At 42.6% G+C, this 19,572-nt stretch overlaps 1 protein-coding gene across 3 annotated transcripts; it reads left to right on the top strand.

The window, feature by feature from the left end:
• Positions 1–2: 2 nt before the first annotated feature.
• tgs1 (trimethylguanosine synthase 1) lies at positions 3–18,674 on the top strand. Of its 3 annotated transcripts, none has more exons than XM_051411438.1 (15): positions 3–247; positions 1,362–1,429; positions 1,577–1,713; positions 1,802–1,892; positions 1,984–2,058; positions 2,438–2,953; positions 3,252–3,381; positions 5,735–5,821; positions 6,728–6,878; positions 8,527–8,917; positions 9,089–9,262; positions 11,942–12,088; positions 15,325–15,543; positions 17,775–17,851; positions 18,351–18,674. In XM_051411438.1, exons 1-15 carry the CDS (start codon positions 135–137, stop codon positions 18,462–18,464), a joined length of 2,490 nt encoding a protein of 829 aa, XP_051267398.1. In that variant the 5' UTR covers positions 3–134; the 3' UTR covers positions 18,465–18,674. The 3 variants fall into 3 exon arrangements, with proteins under 3 accessions (XP_051267398.1, XP_051267420.1, XP_051267409.1); XM_051411449.1 differs by having other exon boundaries at positions 4–247; positions 1,996–2,058; XM_051411460.1 differs by lacking the exons at positions 17,775–17,851; positions 18,351–18,674 and adding an exon at positions 16,811–17,749 and having other exon boundaries at positions 15,325–15,603.
• Positions 18,675–19,572: the final 898 nt, after the last annotated feature.

Raw genomic sequence — 19,572 nt, 5'->3', positions numbered from 1 at the left:
TTGCCAGCGGAACTGGAAATCATGCCCGCAATTAACGTCGGTGTGATGTTGAAGAGAACCAGCTTGTAACCGGTGGGCGAACGCAATGTGCTCGTGCTGCTCGCGCGTGCTTCAGAATCAGTGAGGCGATCGTCATGATGCTGGAGAGGAGCAGGGTGACGGTGGTGGCGGATATCTTCTTTAGCAAGAGGCACACATCTGCGGAGGAGGAGATCGTTCACTGTCGCTGCTCCAGAGCCTTCGTACAGTGAGCTCCTCTTACCTCTCTTAAAGTCCCCTGCAGTCAGAAACCAGTGTTTGTTCTTGTTCCTACAGTGTGCTGTGTGAATGCTGTATATGTGGAGTTTGACACTAGAAGGATGTTTTCACATTCATCTGCTGAAAGTGGAAAGTTTCTCTGTGCTCATTGAAAAGCTGATTTTAAGGGGCGGGGCCTACCAGCAGGATTAGTGACATCATCCTGGTCCAGTATGCAACTCGTACAGTGTGATGTAGAAACCTGAAGCCACCAGTGCACATCCACTGAGAATGGACTTTACAGTGAAGTAGGAGACATCTTGAGCCTGTTCATACCTGGTATTAACATGCATGTTGGGACACATTGTGACGTGATCCCTCAAACCACTTGCTGAGGTGGTCTGGTACGCACTGCACATACACCTTTTGTAGTGTAAACGCAAATGTGTCCTGGGCCACATTGAAAGACTGACATCCTGTATACACATGAAACGCGTCTGTTCAGTTCACTATAATGCACATTACCACAACATCACCAGGTGGAAAAAAATGCACAATTCATATATTCTGGAATGTTGAATGAAGTAGAAGGAGTAGATGTCTTCTTTCAGGATTTTTTTGTGGAAAAAACATCAGACGCACATTAATGTTCCCAGCCGACTATTTTTATATACACTGATCAGCCATAACAACAAACTGCAATGCACTGTGGGTTCTGACACCTTTCAATCACAACCAGCATTAACTCTTTCAGCAGTTTGAGCTACAGTAGCTCGTCTGTTGGATCGGACCACACGGGTCAGACTTCCCTCCCCACATGCATCAGATCAGATCCTCACACTGCCCATTTTTCCTGCTTCTAACATCAACTTTGAGGACAAAATGTTCAGTTGCTGTCTGATATATCCCACCCACTGACAGGTGCCATGATAACCAGATAATCAGTGTTATTCACTTCATGCTTATACTGTATTGGCTGACACATTGACATCGAAAATCACCTGTGTTTATTTTTATAAACACAGCAGTACTGCAGGCAGACTGATGTGTGGACAAATGAAGCTGCGCAGTTCTTGGTCTTCATCAGCCTTTCCTGTTTGTCTGTGTCCTCTCCCTCTGTCTAGGGATCGGGAGCTCTATCGCTCTGATAATAGATTGCTTTCATTTGGCCCATTATGCACTGCAGTCCAAGGTATGTTGTACCATTTCATGTTTAACAATGATCACAAGGCGGGTGATGTTCTGGCTTCTGAGGTTTTCCACTGTTGAATGACACACTCAAGAAAAGTAGAGAGAACACAAGGTCAATAAATAGTATGAAAATGTGAAATTAATACAGATACAGATGATGAAGATGAAGAGGAGGAGGAGGAGGAGGAAGAAGAGGAGGAGGAGGTGTTAGATGAAGAAGCTCAACTGATGGCCAGCCTGGGTCTGCCTCTATCCTTTGTCAGTTCCTCTGAGCAGAAGGGAGTGGTGAGTTAGTTTAATTAAATAATAGTAAGCTACAATATTTGCAGCCATTTCCTGCTACTGGATGAGCCTCTTTTTGGTCATGTGACAGGGGAGGAGGTCAAACAGGAGGTCAGCCACATACTGGGCAGAACCAGCTGAAGAGGAGGATGACCAAAAAGATCTACAACCTGACAACAAAAGTAATACAACACACTTTGTTATTATTATAATGATTATAATTATTATTATTATTATTGTTATTTTGTGTGATGTTTTTGGACACTGACCTAGTTGATGTTGAAGTGTGTGATCCACTGGAGGAAGGAACGGGAGGGATCCAAGATGTTGGCTGGGAAACCTACTGGGGTAAGAAGGAGGCCCGTACTTAGGTCCATTTACATAGTACCTTTCTAGTGTTCCGACACTACGTGCCCTTTTAACACATCTGATAAATGTATTAAATAATATAATATAATATAATATTCACAGGAAATAATCTGCTCAAATACAATATGAAATATCAATCAGTGTACTCAATGATGGAAAAGAGGTCCCTTAAGGAAAAGGTTTGTGAACCACTGCACTGGAGCACCTGCATCTGAGGCCAAAATAATGGTGCAACTCCATTGACAAAACCAGTCATTTTACCTAGCAGATAATCATATAACACCCTTCAAACTGGACAGAAACTAAATAAAACTCACCAAAATCGTCAGTTTGTTTGTCTTTTCGCTTTTTCCTGAAGCTCAACAGGGTGAGGCTCTGCTGTGGAGCAGCTGGCTAGAGAAATATCCAGGAACAGTGACTGCTCCCTGGGACGACCCAGACGCAAAAGCCGCTTGGGACAAACATGCTGCAGGGACCTACTACTCCTACTGGGAACAGTACTCATACTGGGTGGCACAGGGCTGGACCACTGACCAGTCCACCTGTAATGGGAGCACTGGTGGAGCAGCAGCAGCAGCAGGGGTGATGGACAGAGGCACAGAGACATGCTCAGAGGAAGGGATGGATGGACAGACCACAGCTGGGAAACAACAGAAAGAAGAAGTGGACGCTCTTAATGATGATGTCGAGGTTTTGAACGAGCTGCTTAGACAGAAGTGCACACTGGAGGCTGGTGGGAGCTCTGTGACTGACAGACTGTGTGTGAGTGGGGCTGATGTCAGAGAGCTCTGTGGCTCCGATGATCCTTCTGATGGTGGGAACGATCGCAAGAGACCTGCTGCCTCCTCACAGCAAAACACAGCTGAACATACAGGTAATATCTGACTCTGTGTGTGTGTGTGTCACTGTCAGCACTGCTACATTATCATGCAGACTGCTTTGTCCTTTAGGTTTTAAAAACAAATGACAACCATTCAGTTTACTGTAATGAAGTATTTTTCTTTGAGTATTTTTTTCAATCCTGTAATTTACTGCTACTTAAAGGTACTACAGGAGTAGATATATACTTTTATGTTAATCCCCTATTGGAGAAATGTTCTTTTCACTTTTTAATTATACATACACATTTTAATGTGTATTTGATGGTATATATCTTGTATGTTTCAACTCAGATTCCCAGCAGGCTGCTGGTGGCCTTGACAGACAGTATGGCTCAAGGAATAAGATGTCAAATAGAGATGATGAGGAGGATGATGATGACGACAAACCCCCAGAAGGAGGACATGCTAAAGTCAAACGCAGGTAAGTCTGTACTGAGTCTTCGAAGGTTGCTGGTTCGATTTCCGGCTCCTCCCGCTGCATGTCGAAGTATCCTTGAGCAAATTGCTCCTGATGCTGTGTCATCTGTACATTCTCCAAAGTCTGCTCAGGTAAAAAACTGTTTCTCACAGTATCTGAAAAAGTTTTGGAAACATTTTCAGAGCTTGAACATTGTAACCAGTCAACCAGGTTCATCAGGCAGTCCAGGCTGCTTGATGCTTTCGATGTTACCATATTGTTATTTAGCTTTAGTAGATTTAGATGTAGGTAAGAAACGTCCTCTTGGAAAAAACTATGTCCGTTTAAAAAAACACACTGGTAGTCCTGGTATTTATGAGACTAGCTGCATCGAATTTTGCAGAAAATGAAGGGTGTGACAATCTTCTATTAGTCAACTAATAGTTATGGCATCCCCATGTACAGTGGGTACGGAAAGTATTCAGACCTTTTAAATTTTTCACTCTTTGTTTCATTGCAGCCATTTGCTAAAATCAAAAAAGTTCATTTTATTTCTCATTAATGTACACTCAGCACCCCATCTTGACAGAAAAAAACAGAAATGTAGAAATTTTTGCAAATTTATTAAAAAAGAAAACCTGAAATATCACATGGTCATAAGTATTCAGACCCTTTGCTCAGTATTGAGTAGAAGCACCCTTTTGAGCTACTACAGCCATGAGTCTTCTTGGGAATGATGCAACAAGTTTTTCACACCTGGATTTGGGGATCCTCTGCCATTCTTCCTTGCAGATCCTCTCCAGTTCTGTCAGGTTGGATGGTGAACGTTGGTGGACAGCCATTTTCAGATCTCTCCAGAGATGCTCAATTGGGTTTAGGTCAGGGCTCTGGCTGGGCCAGTCAAGAATGGTCACAGAGTTGTTCCGAAGCCACTCCTTTGTTATTTTAGCTGTGTGCTTAGGGTTATTGTCTTGTTGGAAGGTGAACCTTCGGCCCTGTCTGAGGTCCTGAGCACTCTGGAAGAGGTTTTCTTCCAGGATATCTCTGTACTTGGCCGCATTCATCTTTCCTTCAATTGCAACCAGTCGTCCTGTCCCTGCAGCTGAAAAACACCCCCATAGCCTGATGCTGCCACCACCATGTTTCACTGTTGGGATTGTATTGGGCAGGTGATGAGCAGTGCCTGGTTTTCTCCACACATACCGCTTAGAATTAAAGCCAAAAAGTTCAATCTTGGTCTCATCAGACCAGAGAATCTTATTTCTCATAGTCTGGGAGTCCTTCATGTGTTTTTTGGCAAACTCTATGCGGGCTTTCATATGTCTTGCACTGAGGAGAGGCTTCCGTCGGGCCACTCTGCCATAAAGCCCCGACTGGTGGAGGGCTGCAGTGATAGTTGACTTTGTGGAACTTTCTCCCATCTCCCTACTGCATCTCTGGAGCTCAGCCACAGTGATCTTTGGGTTCTTCTTTACCTCTCTCACCAAGGCTCTTCTCCCACGATTGCTCAGTTTGGCTGGACGGCCAGGTCTAGGAAGAGTTCTGGTCGTCCCAAACTTCTTCCATTTAAGGATTATGGAGGCCACTGTGCTCTTAGGAACCTTGAGTGCTGCAGAAATTCTTTTGTAACCTTGGCCAGATCTGTGCCTTGCCACAATTCTGTCTCTGAGCTCCTTGGGCAGTTCCTTCGACCTCATGATTCTCATTTGCTCTGACATGCACTGTGAGCTGTAAGGTCTTATATAGACAGGTGTGTGCCTTTCCTAATCAAGTCCAATCAGTTTAATTAAACACAGCTAGACTCCAATGAAGGAGCAGAACCATCTCAAGGAGGATCAGAAGAAATGGACAGCATGTGAGTTAAATATGAGTGTCACAGCAAAGGGTCTGAATACTTATGACCATGTGATATTTCAGTTTTTCTTTTTTAATAAATTTGCAAAAATTTCTACATTTCTGTTTTTTTCTGTCAAGATGGGGTGCTGAGTGTACATTAATGAGAGATAAAATGAACTTTTTTGATTTTAGCAAATGGCTGCAATGAAACAAAGAGTGAAAATTTTAAAGGGGTCTGAATACTTTCCGTACCCACTGTAGCTGACATTTGACTCAAAATAAAACATCAATTAATGGTAAACGGACTGTACTTATATAGTGCCTTTCTACTTTTTCGATCACTTAATGCGCTGTCACATTCACCCCATTCACACACAATGGATATACTGACTTACCAGAACGGAAACTAATCATACACACTCATACACCGATGCAATTTCGGGTTAAGTGTCTTGCTCAAAGACACTTCGACATGCAGCAAGAGGAGCCGGGGAGAAAAGAAGGTTTAAATCTTAAAGCAGTATTTTCTGTTTGACTGCAGTCACGAGCTGGATGTGGAGGAGAGCCCAAATCTGACCCCTGAGGAAGCTTGGCGTAAACTGGGACTCAAACGCAACCCAGAGCCTCTGTAAGTCTGTTCAGTTAAAGCTGCTGCTGCTGTCCACGGGATCCAGTTGGTTTACAGCTCCTCTTAGCGTTAACTGGAAGTATGTTAGAAATGGAGCATCCTCTAGCAGTCTGTTGTTCACCAGACACATTTTTATATAACTTACAGTTGTTTTATAGCATGTCAGGTCAGTAAGACCAAGCGTGAACCTATCGTGACATCACCCATTGGTTTCTGGAGTACCATTTTGAAGCCTCGAGTTCTGCATTATGGCCGTCACCATGTTTTTTTTGGTGCCAGCTGACAGCGTACTGTGAGTTGAGCTGCTCTCATTGGCTGTGCAGTTTCAACTTTTCCGTAACAGGAAACACTGACAGCTCACCTGGTCACACACAATCTCATATTCCAGATAAACACTACACTAAAATATGTTTGTGAACAGATTTGAGGAGAGAAATATTCAACACAGTAACAGAATCTTGATTCATACTTTCACAACGCACAGTTTGGTGCGTTGTGCTTGACGAACTCGCTGAGAATGACTTGTCAATCACAAGGTAGCCACTCCCTAAAGCATACCCTGCTTTATGGCCTATTTGACTCTAAATGGGACCATCATTTACTAAATGAACATCATGCTGTATGAAAGAAGAGTGAAACTAGAGATTGAGACTGTAAACTTATTTGGAAACTGTTTAGTGAGCTCATAAATCAAGTGAGAAGTAGGGTAATTTGCTCATTAGACTCAATACTATGATTCTTTTTTGTGTAGCCCCCTGCTGGCCATTATAAAGAAATGTAGGACACTCTGCTCTGTCCACTAATTATATTCTGTCAGTGGATGTAACAGATGCTTTGTGGCATAAGAAAAATACTAGTTACGCTATATGTGTGAAGGTCAGTATTAAAATCGTGTTTGTGTCTCAGGTTCGACAGTGTGTTGAGCTTCAAAGGTGGGGCTTGTCAGAAGCGTCAGTGGCTGAGTAAGAGGGCAGTCTGCAGCATCAGCAAACACACCAGGTTCCCAGAGACGGGTGGAGACGACACACAGCCACAGATCAACCCCTCCCTCTACAAGGTAGGACACAGACTGGGATTGTGCAACATAAATTCAAAGCGCCACAAATCACACTATCAGCTGTATGTGGATGTTGAAAGGACCAGTATGTAGGATTTAGTGGCATCTAGCTGTGTAGTTGCAGATTATAATCCCACTGCCACTCTGTAAATAAAAACAGCTCATTCTAAGGTAATGAAAACACAACAATTCTTATTTCCAGGTAATTATACTCTAATAAAAACATACCTATGAATATTATGTTCAATTTCTGATAGTAGATCCTCCTAAATGTTACACATTGCATTGGAATAAACCAGTGTTCCTCCAGTATCAGGCTTACTGCTTGGCCTCTAACTCTTGAATCTATGGAAGCCAATTTCTACCAATGTGAAGGGGGAAAAAATTATTCTGTGAGTCATTATAATAAGAAACTTTCTCAAAATATTGACTTATTATCTCAATAGATAATTTTCACAATATTTTTGAATTTTGAGATACTAAGCCAATATTTTGAGTATATCATTATATGACCACATTGGCAGAAATGTGCTTCCATATGAATCTGTTTGTCTTTTTCCATCTGTTCTCCATCTTTTCCCAAAATGTTTGTTTGACTCCTTGTCCATTAAAAACAAATATTTCCACAGGGGTAAATAAAGTTCGCTTTTGTGAAAGGAAGCATCTGTTGGATGTCTTTATGTGACAGATACTTACATGAATATTGGTAACGCATACTTTACCAATTGGCTGCAACCATGCAATACTTTTCTCTCAAAATTGGCTTGGCCTTGTAAAGACAATATTTCACACTGCACAGTGTGCCACTACAAGGTTCTTCAACCACATTAGAGCATTTGAGCTCACGTCTTGTTTGCGTTGAGATGTAGAAGGAAAAGGATGGTAGCATGGAACCATTCTTATGATATGTCAATGATGTCTCACTAAAGCGCCAGGATCTCAGACCAAAACCATAGGTGCTACAGCTGACCAGACTCCAATTCGCAAAACCAGTAATTTTACCCAGCAGGTAATAGTAAAACACACTTCAAACTGGACAGAAACGTAATCTAACTCGCCACTGTCTTTGTAAGTCTTTCCACACTCTTTCCACAAATCACCAACTCTGGTTTGGTTGAAAAAAACCCTTAATTCACAGAGTTAGATGAGAAAATAGCAGTGAAACTGCAATGGCTCCCATGTGACGTAAGCTAATCCTTGGGGGACAAATGTGCATACAAAAGTCCATCCACTAAAAGTTGTTGTTTTTGCCACTTACAGACTCATTGTTATTGTGTCTGTCTTCTTTTACTGAAAAGGTCACAACAGAGATATACCTTTTGTTTAACCAGAAACAGCATTAATATCACTATCACTTACCACAAGACTCCATTGACAAGCGGTTTTACCTTGCTTAACATTGTAACAAAGTGTGGACAGAAACACAAAAACTCACCAAAAACCGTCTCTGCTAGTCTTTCCACTGTTCCAACAATCACCAACTCTGGATCGGTGGAAATAAATCTGACTCACACCAGACCGGCAGGATGAGAAATGAACAGAGCAGCTCAGAACAATGCACACATTCTCTTTGTGTTGTTTGCTGCTGTATTAATGTTTATGGTCTCATATATATTTAACCTTTAAATCCAGACTGTTTGTTTCACAGGTCCAGAAGTTCCTTAAAAAGCACCAGAGTGAGACACAGGTGAGTCGATGTGACCGGTGTGAGATGGAAGGAGGAAGCAAGCACGAACCTGAGACCAAGCCTCCATTTTTGGGAGTAAAGGAGAAGAGGAGGAATATGAAGAGTGCTAAGGAAGGAAGTACAGATGTTGTTCAAGAAGAGAGTTCTAATTCTCTGTGCAGTTTAGACGCAGAGAGGAGGAAGTGTACTCAGCCTAGTGCCTCCTTCAGCTCTCCTGCTGGGACTGGGGATAGTGAGAGGGAGGAGAAAGAGGAGGAGGAGGAGAAGGAGGAGAAGGAGCAGCCCGGTAGACAGTTCAAATTTCTAGAAATACCTGACTTCCCCCCGTCTGACGCACCTGAAGGCAACAGTGGTGAGCATAGCATCTGTCAAAGGATTCTGATGGCATTGTTTGTTGAAAAATAAGGCAATCCTGGTGAACTCTGGTGCAGTCTAATGATGAAGATTGTGTGTGTGTGTGTGTGTGTGTGTGTGTGTGTGTGTGTGTGTGTGTGTGTGTGTGTGTGTGTGTGTGTGTGTATAGAGTTGAGAATGAAAGATGGACAGAAGCCAAAGAAGAAGAAAAAGAAGAATAAGAAGCGAGGGAGGAAGCAGCAGGTCCCAGCAGAGATGGCAGCTAAACCGGAGCTGGCTAAATACTGGGCTCAACGTTACAGACTCTTCTCTCGCTTTGATGAAGGGATCAGGCTAGACCAAGGTCAGTCTGCACTCTACATGCATGCCTATAAACGTGTTGTGCAAGTCTGTATCAGATCCAGTTCTGGATAATTCTCATGCGGTTGAAGCAGATGAATGAGTGAAGAATGGACAGACAGTGGAAGTGATATTCCATTTACTTTTGTTACTTAGTGGACCTGTACTTGTATATCGCCCTTCTAGTCTTCTGACCACTTAAAGCGCTTTTATACTACATGCCACATTGCCCTTTCACACACAATGAAAAATCTATCGGACAGATACTAATGAAAACTAATTCATTCACATTCACACACCAATGACGCCTCGGGAGTGCCTTGGCAATTTGGGGTTAAGTATCTTGCTCAAGGATACTTCGACAGGCAGCGGGGAGGAGCCGGCAACCTTCCAATTAGTGGACAACTCGCTCTACCTTCGAGCCACAGCCATCCCATTTAGCCCATTAGTCTTTATTTGTGTGTGCCAGTGTTGCCTCTGTGTTGTGATTAGATGTCCAAAAAGGACAAAAGCTTTAAATAACTAATCAAAACAGAACTGGTGATAAAAATGAATGCTTGAATATACATCAGTGTGATAAGAACTATCTAAAATGACAGAATATCATCTTAGGGAAAAATGTAATGACTTGTATTTTGATTTCTCAATTTAGCCCATGTTCCATCTACTAAGATAGAGGCAGCGCGCTTTATAACCTATACTGCAGTCAGCCACCAGGGGGCAATCAAGGTGTTTTAGCTGCACTTTTGGAGAGCTTTCAAGTCATTTATGTCAATGGTTCCCACATGTCGTGGAAAACCTGGTAATTTAGAGACTAGTTTTCAAGTCATGGAAGCTTTTGGAAATTGAATAAAATTACCAAATATGTAGAAAACTAAACTTGTTGTGTCACTCAGATCTACACCTCAGATGGCCTATGTATTTAGTTTGAAAGTCAGCTGTTGGAAGGATAACCTGCACGGTATGACACTTCATTTTGTAAAATAAAATAAATTCTACTTAAATTGAACAGGGAGACACCTTAAAAAAGGTGGAGGAAAACTGGAGTTAAAATCAGTGCTAGGTCTGCCAGTAAATAATATGAATGTAAGCAACTGTCAAGAAAAACTCCTGGAAATGTCCTGGAAAAGATGGGCCTTATGGGCTGTGGCCAAAGTAATGTCACGGTTTGAGGGAAACTTGAGTAAACTGAGTCAGTTCACTGGAGGAGTAAACGGTGTAAAAATCGGCTATAGTGAGAACAGCCAGGCATGCCACAAAAGCAGATTAATGGAGTGTGACCACTGGCCTGTAATAAACCTTAGATACTTTAGCATCATTAAAAAAGGAGGAATGTGTCAATACTAGACCTAAATTATTGTGAGCAAATTTCGTCCTGTATTCTCGGGAAAACTGGAAAATGTCTTGAAAAAGTCCTGAACATTTTTCAGTTTCAATCAGTCTTGTTGAATGCCAACAGATAAGTCCTCATTTGATGAAACCATAACAGAAAATTTGATTGAAACTCATATTTGAGTTCATAAGTTTGAACATGTTTGCTTACATTTTCAATGCAGTCCTGTTCACAATTGCCCTGTCATTTTGCTGTTCAGTCTTTGAGAATATTATGAGTTGTATAGCTGACTTTCCCAAGTGATGACTCAGCTGACCACAGTGAGATTTCCTGTATATGACCACATGCGGTCATATACAGGACGTATGAATAAATACCTTTTTTTGTTTTGTGTCGTCTGTTTTCTACTGTGATTTAAATATTTGTTTTTTGTTATAAGAAATAGAAAATGAATCAAACCATTTTAAAAAACAAACCATTTTTTGCTCGTTCCTTTTTAAACATGAAAAAGACAAAGAAAGTGTATTTAAATTTGAATTTAATCGTCATCATTAATCAATCATAATTTCTGAAATAGAAATTGAACAACCAAAAGAGGCACTGACCTATGAAATAAATGGTAAATGAACTTGTACTTGTATAGTGCCTTTCTAGTTCCTAGTAATGTTATAAGGTGTTCAGTCTAGACCTGCTCCATTTGAAAAGTGTCCTGAGAGAACTTCTGTTATGAGTTGACGCTATACAAATAAAATTGAATTGAATAGTCTTTCGACCACTCAAAGAGTTTTTACAGTACCTGCCACATTCCCTTTCACACACATTCACTCAGTGATGGCAAAGCCCATCGAACAGAAACTTACTCATTCATACACCAATGTACAGCATCGGGAGCAATATGGGGTTCAGTAACCTGCTCAAGGATACGTTGACGTGTGCCAGAGGAGCCGGGGATCGAACCAACAATCTTCCGATTAGGGGACGACCCGCTCTGCCTCTGCACCACAGCCAGCCAAATACAAAAAACGAAACTGTACATAAACTGTACAAAAGTTAGTGCAAAAAGTTTGTGTGTCGTAGGTTGGAGTTTAAACTAGTCTTAGTCAGCGGGGGTTGGAGGTACTTGGTGCTGTGGCGTTACGGAATCTGATGGCTGATGGTACAAATGAGCCTCCAACCAGCTTTGAGGCTCGGGGCTGGATCAGTCTGCGGCTGAAAGTGCTCCTGAGCTGCCTCGAATCAGTGTAGAGAGGATGAGAGGGGTTGTCCATGATGGCTTTCAGCTTCCCCTTCATCCTCTTCTCGGTCTCCACATTGTCCAGCTCGTTTCACTAACATGGTTGTGTGTTTCAGAGGGCTGGTTCTCCGTGACACCAGAGAGAATCGCTGAGCACATCGCCCTCAGGGTGCAGCACAGCTTCTCTGACGCTCAGCTGGTCATAGATGCCTTCTGTGGCGTGGGAGGAAACGCTATCCAGTTCGCCCTCACTGGAAAGAGAGGTAGGCCTAATTTGTGTGAATGTGTGTGTTCCTGCACCTCCATTCTCCTCTGTCAGTTCATAATATCAATAGTAAAACCTTTTTCCATCAGTGTCATTTTGTCTGGTACGATATAGAGTTAGTTTTATAGTTTAGACAGAAACTGGGCTTAGGTTTGAGTTCATGGATTTCTGATTGGTAAACCAAATGTATCAGAGTTTCCATATGTGATAGAATGGATGGATTTAGGGTTGTATGTACACAGTATGTTTCTTTTTTGGGGCGGGGGGCTTTTCATGCCTTTATTGGATAGAGACAGCTGAAGATCAACAGGAAGGGTGGGTAGAGAGAGAGGGGATGACATCGAACCCTCCTGAGGAAACCCATTTCAGCCGCTTGTACCCTCGATCATGTTCCTTCGGTCATGACCCATCGCTCATAACCATAGGTGAGGGTAGGAACAAAGATCGACCGGTAGATCGAGAGCTTCGTCTTTCGGCTCAACTCTCTTTTCGTGACAACAGTGCAATAAAGGGACCGCCATACCGCCCCTGCTGCCCCGATTCTCCGGCCAATCTGCTGCTCCATTCTATCCTCGCTCATGAACAAAACCCAGAGGTACTTGAACTCCTTCACTTGGGGTAAGGACTCACTCCCTACCCAAAGTAGACAATCCACCAGTTTCCTGCTGAGAACCATGGCCTCCGATTAAGAGGTGCTGATCCTCATCCCAGCTTGTTGACACTCAGCTGCGAACCGATCCAGTGAGTGCTGAAGGTCCCAGGCCGATGATGCCATCAGGACCACATCATCCGCAAAAAGCAACGATGCAATCCTCAGCCCACCAAACTACAACCCCTCCCCCCCACGACTATGCCTCGATATGCTGTCCATGAAAGTCACAAACAGGATTGTTGACAAAGCGCAACCCTGGCAGAGGCCAACACCCACTGGAAACGAGTCCGACTTACGACCAAGAATCTGGACACAGCTCTCGCTTTGGAAGTGAACCCTTCACCCCATACTCCCGCAGCACTTCCCACAGGATATCCTGGGGAACCCAGTCATATGCCTTCTCCAAATCCACAAAGCACATGTAGACGGGATGAGCATATTTCCAGGCCCTTTCCAGGACACCTGCGAGAGTGAAGAGTTGGTCTGTTGTTCCACGATCAGGACTGAACCCGCACTGTTCCTCTTCGATCAAAGGTTCGACAATCAACTTTCCAGCACCTTAGAGTAAACTTTCCCAGGGAGGCTGAGTAGTGTGATGCCTCTGTAGTTTGCACACACCCTCTGGTCCCCCTTTCTAAGTAGGGGAACCACCACCCCAGTCCGCCACTCCTTCAGCGCTGTCCCTGAATTCAACGTAATGTTGATAAGGTGTGTTAACAGCCCCTCAACACTCAGAGCCTTCAGGATTTTTTGGGCGAATCTCATCAATCCCTAGGGCTTTGCCTCTGTGGAGTTGTTTGACTACCTCAGTGACCCCCTGTAGGGAAATTGATGCAGATCCCCCATCATACTCCAGCCCTGCCTCTATCACAGAGGGCAGGTTTGTTGGTCTAGTTGGGTTCAGGAGTTCCCCAAAATGTTCCTTCCACTGCCCAATTACCTCCTCAGTTGAGGTCAGCAGTTTCCCATCCCTGCTGTACACAGTTTGAATGGTTCCCCGCTTTCCCCTCCTGAAGTGTGGTACGGTTTTCCAGAAGTGCCTGGGTGCCGTCTGAAAGTCCTTCCCCATGTCTTCTCCGAACTCCTCCCACACCCGCTGTTTTGCTTCCCTCACAGCTGCGACTGTCGTCCTTCGGGCCTGTCAGTACCCTGCACCACCTTGTCGGGGGTTACTGCCCCTTGAGGCGCTCAAGACCTTAATATCACAGCTCACAGCCGCAGCTTCAGCAATAGAAGCTTTGAACACCAACCACTCTAGTTCGATGTCCCCAGCCTCTACAAGGAATGCCGGAGAAGGTGGGAGTTGAAGGTCTCTCAGACAGGGGCCTCCTCCAGACGTTCCCAGTTCACCTATACTACACGTTTGGGTTTATCAGGTCTGTCCAGTGGCTTCCCCCGCCACCTAACCCAACTCACCACCAGATGGTGAGCTGTTGACAGCTCCGCCCCTCTCCTTACCCGAGTGTCCAATACATGCGGCCTCAGGTCTGATGATACGATCACAAAATCGATCATAGACCTCTGGCCTAGGGTGCTCTGGTACCACGTACACTTATGAGCATCCCTACGTACTTCCATGGGGTCTTCTGTGAACCATTCTTAGTCTGGCCCCTCACCTAGTAGTTAGCAGAGAATTCTAAATAGTAAGTTAGTTAGTTATCAACAGTAGTGGATAAATAGTTGAAAAGTTGGCTACAGTTAGCTTTTAGGGGTACCCGATTAGCTCAGTTGGTAGAGCTGGCGTCCCATGTACCATGGCTGAGTCCTTGCTGCTGCGGCCCAGGGTTCGTATCCAACCTGCGGCCCTTTGCTGCGTGTCATCCCCTTTCCTGTCTCTCTTCAGCTGTTACTATCAATAAAAAAAAGGGCAATAAAAAAAAAGCCCGAAATTAGATTTCAGCTTTCCCAATAGTAAACAAACTAAAACACTGACAGTACAATTGTATGAAAGATTTTCTAATAACATCCACTTTTATAGTCAGTGGTGTTAAATAAAGAGTTTTTAGTCTTCTGACCACTTACACTACTTACATGTCACATTCACACACATTCAGTGATGGCAAAGGCCATCACTGTATGAATGTGAAAGGTGATTTTCTGTTTATTTATGTTGTTTCCGACCATATTAGGCAGTCAGCAGGCAGTCTCTGTTCACGCACGGTATCAAATTCGCCTGTTATTTTATATTTGGCTTGTGTGATTATTCCCTTCACATTTGTTACATAAGGTGAATTCTTACAGTGAGTTCCTCACAAATTGTATCCGATCTCACTTTTTAATTGGTGGAATCGCATCTTGACCTTTTATGCCAGTGAAGAAACATAAGGTTGTGTGCCAGTAGTAGCATAACAGTGGTGTTTGACATTATGACGGGTAATAATGTTTCCCAAAGGGAGCATGCATAAAGAAAATAGAACAGGGCCCAAGATGCTTCCCTAAGGAACTCCATAAATAATTAACTGAACTGCCCCCAGGTTGCTGTTTTAACTCTTTGATGAGCTGTCCAGTTAGTCCTAATGCTAGATTGGAAATGCTTCTGTCTCTTTCTCCTGCTGTGTTCCTTTTCTGTGTCATATTCTCAGTTCTGGCCATTGATATCGACCCAGTGCGGTTGGACTTGGCACGGCACAATGCCACGGTTTATGGTGTCGCCAACCAGATCGACTTCCTACAGGGGGACTTCCTTCAGCTAGCACCCCTTCTCCGTGGCGATGTGGTCTTCCTGTCACCACCGTGGGGAGGGCCAGACTACCTAACCTCTGAGGTGTTTGACATCAAGACCATGATGGAGCCTGATGGATATCCTTTGATGTTGTTTTTAAAATACATATCTGGTGCTAACCGGAGTGTAACTGTCAATGGTAAATGGTAAATGGACCTGTACTTGTATAGCACCTTTCTAGTCTTCCGACCACTCAAAGCACTGTTACACTACGTGCCACATTCACCCTTTCACACACATTCACTCAGTGATGGCAAAGTCCATCAAACAGAAACTAATGCATTCATACACATTCACACATGTCATCATGATCAATCAATCAATCAGTGAATCCTGCAAAGGTTTTTAAAGAGTGCGCACACATTTCATTTCAATTTCATTTGGTGCATTGCTGCACATTTCCAGCCCAAAAAAAAGTTTTTTTTATATATGGTTACAATTTTGAGTTGAAAGGAATTACATTGATTACATAACATGATTACAATCATGTTATGCATCTTAAAGGAAAAGTTCAACATTTGACACTGGCGCATCACTAATTCACACATTAGTTTGTGTTTGTTTATTCTGTAACATAACCCCCATAAATACCTTTTAAAATGGCGAATTGTCATTTTTTGAATTCATGAAACAAATGACAAATGAGATAAACCTATCAGCCATTACATTATGACATTATGATCTAGGCACCCTGGTGGTCATAATGTTATGCAGCCCCATACCAACAGACTGAGATGCATTGTGTGTTCTGACACCTTTCTATCAGAACCAGCATTAACTGTTTCAGCAGTTTCAGCTACAGTAGCTCGTCTGTTGGATCGGACCACACAGGCCAGTCTTTGCTCACCGGGTGGATCAATGAGACTTGACCACCCATGACCCTGTCTCCAGTTCACTGCTTTTCCTTCCTTGTACCACTTTTGATAGTAGGTAATAGGTACTGACCTCTGCAGACAGGGAACACCCCACAAGAGCTGCAGGTTTGGAGATGCTCTGACCCAGTCATCTAACAATCACAATGTGGCCCTTGTCAGAGTCGCTCAAATCCTTACACTGCCCATTTTCTCTGCTTCTACTTGTTGCCTGATATATCCCACCCACTGACAGGTGCCATGATAACCAGATACTCAGTGTTATTCACTTCACCAATCGGTGGTCAGAATGTTATGACCAATCAATGTATATAAGGTGTTGATCAGTGAGCTTTAGGTGCTGGAAGGTAGATTTTTGTTACCTTCAGACAGAGCCAGGCAGGCTTTTTCTAACCGGCTGTTGGCAGCAGCTTCATATTTACAGCACAAACGTGATAGTGGTATCAATTATTTCATCTCTTTCTTCTCTTCAAGGAAGTGATATTTCTTGTGAGCAGGAGCAGCCCCTCCTGCAGTGAAACTATGCAGCGGGTTGCTCCCACTAACACACACCCTGTGCTCAGAGGAACGAGGCGTAGAGATGTGACCACACTCAAGCAAGTGCAACAAAAATGGCTCAGAGGTAGAGCGGGTCATCCTCTAATCGGAAGGTTGTTGGTTCGATGCCCGGCTCGTGCCGCCACATGTCAAATATCCTTGAGCAAGATACTGAACCCCGAATTGCTCCCGATGCTGTACATCGGTGTGTGAATGTGTATGAATGAGTTAGTTTCTGTTTGATGGACTTTGCCATCACTGAGTGACTGTGTGTGAAAGGGTGAATGTGGCACGTAGTGTAAAAGCGCTTTGAGTGGTTGGAAGACTAGAAAGGCTCTATACAGGTACAGGTACAGGTACAGGTCCATTTACCATTTACCACATACAAAAAGCCAAAAAGAGTAGCTCAACAGAATACAGACCGGTCATTTAGTAACTCAGGTAAAAGCTGCTCCGAAGCACCAAACTAGAGAGAGAAACTCCCTCCAGACAGCGACATGTTCAAAAAGATAACAGAGGGTCTGTTATTTTATACTTTTGTTTTGTTTTGTACATAATAAACAAAAAACTATTAAATTGTAAGCACTGGATTAATTTTAATAACTTTAATGTACTTAAAGTGTGTGCACTGTGCACTGTATTATCTAAAATCTTATCGGGACTCCGTATCAGCTCCGTACTCAATATTAAATGATTCAGATCGGATTAGAGGCTAAAAAAACTTGATTCCTACAGCAGACCCCTTTTTATTTTTGACACTCCATGAGCAAATGTCACAGAAATATACACATCTAATTCGACTGTCCCTTCAATCTGAAGTGCAGCCTAAAATAGAATGGTTTTTGAAAAGTGGACTGTACTTATATCTAATGTTGGTTTTCATCCTTAACAGTACACACATTTAAGATTTTCCGCCTGGCCAAGCTGATATCAGACAACATTGTGTACTTTCTGCCTCGCAACACTGACATGGATCAGGTCTGTAAGGTCACTGTCTTTGTGCATGAGTGGTGTGCCCATTTCTTTCCCCTAGTGGTTGATTTGATTGAAACCTAGGTTTCAGGGTATGTTTTAGGTACTTATGTGGACATATCCTGTGAGTTTTGTGATGATTGACCCAACGGTTGCTGACTTATGTCTATGTATATACCGAGCAATGCCCTTCTGAAGTTCAATACCTTGAAAACAAAAAAGATATCAACATACAGCTTTTGATAAACTTGGTCCAATGATGATGCACAGAAGATTTGGTAGCAATTGGACCTGCGGTTTAGGAGGAGACCCTTAATAATCTGAACAAAAACAACAGGGTTCCAACACCGCAGGTCCTTGATTACCATACCAGATAAACCATTTCAGTCTGAACGTTACTGAAACTGCAGCCACAACACAACCTGTCTCTCCTCAAAAGCTTTAAGAGAATGGATCAATACCTGTCTGATATATTGTCTGATATATTCTCTCCATGTGCCCACAGATCGCCTCTCTGGCTGGTCCAGGAGGGAAGGTCGAGGTGGAGCAGAACTTACTCAACAACAAGCTGAAGACAGTGACCGCTTACTTTGGCAGCTTGATAAAGTCAGACAGCTGATAACCCTGGCTAATGCATGACCAATAATTCAAGTAAGAACTACTTAAGACTGACCGCCCTGCATGTTTGAGTTAATACAGGTGGTTTTGAAAGAATTTTTATAAATCCCTAGAAAAGACTTGGAGTTCTGACTTGGAGTTTTACAGTGAAAGATCAATTTCTATTTTATTGTTTTTTTTTATTGTATAGTAGAGCCAATAAATGTTTTTTTCAGAATTTTGTTTCTTGTCATTGCACAATTTCTTTTCAGGCCTGATCAGGTAAAGATAAATAACAACACAATGAAGGTAACACTGGAAGACATGATGATACACCACCTAAGACGTACTGTATTTGCACATTGCAGCTAAAATGAAGAGAACAGATAAAACACAGTTAAGTAGATCTTTAATATGATAGTGTTGATTTAATTGCTAAAACAATGAAAAAACTGGTTTCTCGATGGTGCACTACATCACTACACTGCAAAAACAGCCCTTCTAGAAACAAACCAGATCTTCTAAAAATTAAGTTGTTTGTTGTTTCTTGTTTCACAAGAATGAGATAGACCGTTATCATAGTGGGGAGGCATAAAAATACTTCCGGGAAAAACCAAGGGTCGAAGCACTTCTGTGTCATTGCTTTATGTGTGTCGTTTGGGAAACCGCAAACTAAGGAGAGGCTAGTAGATTTTTATTTTGACCTTGGCCTCAAATATAAAGAAATGAAGTCAGTGTATGTAAAGTAGTAGTAGAGAGGTTGACTATGCACACATATGGTTAGAGAATTAAATGGCTGAAAACAACGGAAGCGTATTGCATTCACTTGAAAAAAAAAAAAAAAACTTTTTTAAAAATATTTTTCTGTTTTTCTGAATATTTTTTTCCCCCTGTTTTTCTGAGTAATTATTTTCCTGTTTTACGGAGTAATTTTTTTCTGTTTTTCTGAGTAATTTATTCTGTTTTTCGTGCAAATTTTTTCCCCCTGTTTTTCGGAGTAATTTTTTTTCTGAATCATCGAGATACTTTGAACTCCCGCGAGAACCTCCAACCTGCAAGTGACTCCCATGGACCTAATTTTGCTTGGATAGAATTCTTAAAACTTGCATGAAAATATAAAAAAAATAAAA

Source organism: Dicentrarchus labrax, unplaced genomic scaffold (assembly GCF_905237075.1).
Source record: "Dicentrarchus labrax unplaced genomic scaffold, dlabrax2021, whole genome shotgun sequence".
NCBI lineage: Eukaryota > Metazoa > Chordata > Actinopteri > Moronidae > Dicentrarchus > Dicentrarchus labrax.
Note: the sequence above shows the minus strand (reverse complement) of the source record. Positions and strands in the feature narration are given on the sequence as shown.

Coding starts and splice junctions, on each gene's coding strand:
- tgs1 (XM_051411438.1), top strand. CDS start 135: ATGATGCTGGAGAGGAGCAGGGTGACGGTGGTGGCGGATATCTTCTTT. Junction 248..1,361: donor TGCTCCAGAGCCTTCGTACA/GTGAGCTCCTCT, acceptor CCCTCTGTCTAG/GGATCGGGAGCTCTATCGCT. Junction 1,430..1,576: donor ATTATGCACTGCAGTCCAAG/GTATGTTGTACC, acceptor AAATTAATACAG/ATACAGATGATGAAGATGAA.